Raw genomic sequence first — 4870 nt, 5'->3', positions numbered from 1 at the left:
TAGGAATTGTCCTGACGAAGCTCTCTGCGTTGAGGTCTTCGGTCCTGGTCATCTTGAGTGAGATGACGCATTTCCTCAGCAGCCTCATCGATCTTCTTCTGTAGATCGGAGAGACGAAGCATCTTCTCCTTCTTACTCTGGACCTGTTGATGGATGGCTTCGAGGTCCCTTATTTCTTGGTCCAACTCCTCCTGAGGCGTTGGACTTGTATCCTTCTTTTTTTTGGCTTCTGGCTTCGCGTAGTGTTTCTTGGTTGACATCCAGTAGCTGTAGTGCAACCCCTAGCCCTGAAGACTCCTTCGGCGGCTTGACGAAGGTCACAACTTTGCCGAAGGTGATCGAATGAGTTCACCGGAGGTGGGCGCCAATGTTGGGGACTTGTTCTCAAATGCTATGAATTAAGAACAAGGCAACACAAATGTTAATGGTTAAAGACCTTCGTCCTTCGAAGCATTATCTCCTTTAGGATATAATGATCTTCAGACGAAGGTCATGAAGTACATACCTTTATCATCTCAATACATAATGAAGAGTAGGATTATATGACACATAAATAAAACATGAATGATCATATGATTTCATTAGATTATGTATATTTTCGTTATATAATCATGGACAAACATCAATGATATTGAATTACATTTATACCTTCGGCTTGACAGAAGGTGAGAATTCAAGAGTGACGTGCGAGTGAATACAAGTCAGCGTGCCCAGTACGGTGCTACTGTTCATCTATTTATAGGCACGCGACGCAGCCTGTGTAAAATTACATCCAAGCCCTTGACATTTGTTATTGACTTAAGGATAATCTATCGAGGATTAGATAGCCTTTTCTCCTTTAAGTCGGTTTCATTTTCCACCGCTAAGCCGAAGCTTCTCCACACGTAGCTTCGGAGCTGGTTCATCCTTCTCCCAGACCGCGCTTTTTATATCGTGTACAACTTCATTCCAAGGTCGAAGATCACTGAAGGTTCATATGAATGTATTATACTTGAAAAACATGTTAGTCGTGTTTTTGAGGACCTTCGAAAGATGAAAGCCCACAATAGAAGGGATCCAAACGCTCCGTTAGAGAAATGTTGCTTTGTTTTTGTTGTTGCACGGGCACGGGACCTTGCGTCATTGGGCCCGCCTGCATGCATGCAAGTACTGCATGGCGCCAAATCTAATTCTTTGTTGCGTGCACTCAAAGCTAATTCCCTGCCGCCAAATATAGCATACCAATACTGCATGTCGCACCGAGAATGAAGAGATGAAAATGCCATTTATGTTTCCAAAGCGCTCGACGACGACGTGGAAACTTGGTATTCTCTCACGCGCAGAAGATATATTGATGTAGGGAGTAGTATTTAAAATGCCATTCCAATAACTAATAACTAATAACATAGTGTATCTTTAATGGCTAGCTATTTCACTAACTAGATTCATTTTTTTTCCTACGTAGATAGAAAATATGGGAAAACGAGAATAGTTAGCGACGGACAAATAGATATAAGATTTTACGTATTCCAATAAACTAAGTGTATTACGCGTGAGATTAAGTACTAATGGTGAGATAAATTATTATTTTTATTCTTCTCTCAGATTCACATCAACTAGCTATTTTAGACAACCATTATGGACGCCCTTATTAGAGCATCTCCAAGAGACTAGCTAAATAATTTGTCAAGCCAAATTTTGGCTACTCAATAGCAAAATAAATCTCTAACAGACTAGCTATCTGACTCGCAAGCTATCTGACTCTCTAAATTGACTCTCTCACTAGTTAAATTTGGTTAGCCACCTGACTACCCAAACTAGATATATAGTCTGTTGGACTGAGATGTTATATATATATAGAGTGTAATCTTTATGAAAACTTAAATAGATAGTTAAATAGAGAAAAAAATGAAGAGTCTTTTAGAGATGCTCTTATATAAGCATTTGTTTCAAGCAACGTGTCAAGACTATACAAACCGGCAGCCGGCTAGCTTATTATCCTTGCTCTAATAAGTACTCGATCGCGAGACTTAAATATCAAACGATACACACGAGGTGGTCCCAAACTGGTGGAAACTACAGTTGCATTGCACTCAACCAGGCAGTGCCTTTGATCCATTGGCTCTACAAGTAGAACTGTAGAAGCGGCAAACGGATCGGATGATTGCCCTGCCGATGCATCATAGTACTAGCATAGAACAACTACTTGGTTTCGACACGAGGTGTGGCCTTGAGCAAGAGCTTGGACTTCCTCCTCAGCGTTATACCGAAGGCCTCTGCCATGTCGAGGCTGCCGCTGCTTCCAGTTCCAGGGCCGTCCGCGGGCTGCTCCCAGTCGAAATGGTAGAGAAGGCTAGCGAGCGCGAGCTCCATGTTGGCCAGCCCGAGCGCGATGCCAGGGCAGATCCTCCTGCCGGCCCCGAACGGGGTGAACTCGAAGTCGTTGCCCCTGAAGTCGACGCCGCCGCCGCCGCCGTCGAACCTCTCTGGCCTGAACACCTCACCGTCGCCCCAGAACCCGTCGTCCCTCCCGATGGCCCAGACGTTCACGAACACCCTGGTGCCCTCCGGCACGTCGTAGCCCATGACCCGGCACGGCTCCCGGCACTCCCGGGGCAGCAGCAGTGGCACCGGCGCGTGCAGCCGTAGCGCCTCCTTGATCACCAGGTGCAGGTAGCTCAGCCTGGGCATGTCGTCTTCGGTTAGCCTTTCCTGGCCCTTGAACGTCTCTCTCACCTCTGACTGCGCCTTGTGCAGCACCCGTGGGTTCATGACGAGCTCTGACATGGCCCACGCTAGCACCGTCGATGAAGTCTCACTCCCGGCAGCGAAAATATCCTACAGTTCATTCGATCCGTCTGCTGATCGAATTCGTTTGTTAAACTTTTAAGGAAGAGGCCAGGTGAGATGGATCTTACGAAGATGACGGCGATGACTATCTCGTCGGTGAGCGCGAACTGCAGGCCACCTTCCCTCTGCAGCCTCAGCAGGACGCCGAGGAGGTCGTCCTCCCGCCGCCCAGGCACGCGCGCGCCGTCTCGCTCACGGATGATGCTCCCGATGATGCCGTACACGTTCTTCTGGCACCTTCCCATGTCTCTGGCGGAAGCGCTGAACCAGCGCACGAGGCGCGACGACGGGTACAGGTCAGCGAGGCTGAACCCGCCGGTGAGCCGCACCGCCTCGTCGAGCTCGCGCAGGAACTCGTCGCGGTGCTTGCACCGGTCGCCGATGGCGGTCCGCACGACGACGTCGTTCACCATGCGGCAGATGGCCTCGCTGAGGTTGACGACGGCGGCGGCGTGCCTGCCGCCACCGCCACACTGGTCCGAGATGGAGCGCAGGAGGCGCGCCACCTCCTCCTCCCGGACGCTCCGGAACGAGAGCACGCGCCGCGGGTTGAAGAGCTCCAGCATGCACACCTTGCGGAGCTCGCGCCAGCGGTCGTTGTAGGGGGAGAAGAGCACGCCCCTCCCGCCACAGCTGATGATGTCCAGGCTGGCGCTCAGGTAGCGGCTGCAGAAGGCCACGTCGTGGCTCCGCATCACCTCCCTCGCGGCCTCGGCGGAGGAGGCCACCAGCGTGGGCACGGAGCCGAGGCGGAGCAGCATGAGCGGACCGTATGTTCCGGACATCTCGCGCAGCGCCCGGTGGGGCAGGTCGCTGAACCGTGACAGCAGGAGGTGGTGCAGGCTGCCGATCAGCGGCAGCTGCCATGGCCCCGGTGGCAGCCGGAGTGCCGCCTCCGCGGACATGGTGGGCGGCGATGGGGAGGCGGCGTAGCTCCTGGTGAGCACGCGGATGAGGAGGAGGAAGATGAAGATTAGGCACAATATTTCGATACCCATTTGGCCACAACCGGCTGTTTGGATCGAGCTCAATCCATTTGCGGATGTAGCAATAATAGTAATAATATATAGAATGTGTTTGGTTGCGTGTGCTGGCTCAACCGGCTGTTTGGAGCACTATTTTTTTTATAGTTTTTAATCAATGCCATGGTTTACATGCGTCAGCGTTTCAAACTAACACCGAGTAAATTTATTGTTGATGTCGATCTGGACGCTAAACACTAAAACGAACCATTTGACGGTGCTCTCGATCTACGGAGACGTAGACGGTTCATGGAGGTTCATGACCTAGACGCGGGAGCGGATCCTCATCTGCACGCTTTCGGACAATGGCGCAGAGGATCTTTTTTCTCCGCAAAGAACCCTATAACTCGCCCCCAGGAGAGATCTCGTCGAGGGGGAGAGTCCAAGGCATTGCTCCAGGTCTGCAAGCCACCAGTGCGTCTCTAATCGGCGTAGAGTCGAAGAGAGATTGTTGTGGAAGACTAAACTAAATCTAAACCTAAGGCTAGATTACTTCTACTCCTAGAAATTGGAAGAACGATGCAAATAAGGTAAAATTGATAAGTAGATTTGATTGAATCGATTGTGGGGGTTCAATCGGTTGTAATCCTTCATCTATATAAAGGGAGGAGGTCTAAACCAGTTACAAGTCGATTCTCGAGTTAATGCCGCAGGTTTAGCTAACAAATCCCGCAATAAATTCGGAACCCAAACTGATTCTGCGCACGCGCAAATCGTCTGCGCTGCCACTGCGCATAGTAGGACCGCGGATCATCCGGTCCCAGGGACAGACAGTCTGCATGCCGGTTTCGGTGTTCAACATATGCCCCTGCCTTTTGGTAAAGGTTGACGAACCAAAAGCATATGTACTGCTAGCATCCTTTGGGAACAATAGATCTCACAAGTCACTTTGTTCCCGAAGTAAGAACTAAGCCTGATGCAAGTCACCGACTTTTTGACCTGATAGGGTGATCGTTCAATAGAGCTTCAATGCATAAAGCCCGATTTGGATTGCATTTTTCTCGGCCATGATCATCCGA

The 4870-nt window shown here is 50.1% G+C and overlaps 1 protein-coding gene across 1 annotated transcript; it reads right to left on the bottom strand.

Annotated features, from left to right (window-relative positions):
* Window positions 1-1897: 1897 nt before the first annotated feature.
* LOC103643661 (ent-cassadiene C2-hydroxylase-like) lies at window positions 1898-3862 on the bottom strand. Its single transcript, NM_001301459.1, has 2 exons — window positions 2898-3862; window positions 1898-2817 (listed from the first exon to the last, which is right to left on the bottom strand). Exons 1-2 carry the CDS (start codon window positions 3825-3827, stop codon window positions 2182-2184), a joined length of 1566 nt encoding a protein of 521 aa, NP_001288388.1. The 5' UTR covers window positions 3828-3862; the 3' UTR covers window positions 1898-2181.
* Between the last annotated feature and the right edge of the window lie 1008 nt (window positions 3863-4870).

The sequence above is a fragment of the Zea mays genome, chromosome 1 (genome assembly GCF_902167145.1).
Source record: "Zea mays cultivar B73 chromosome 1, Zm-B73-REFERENCE-NAM-5.0, whole genome shotgun sequence".
Taxonomy (NCBI): Eukaryota; Viridiplantae; Streptophyta; class Magnoliopsida; order Poales; family Poaceae; genus Zea; species Zea mays.
The sequence above is the reverse complement of the archived record's forward strand: the minus strand, read 5'-3'. Positions and strand labels throughout refer to the sequence as shown.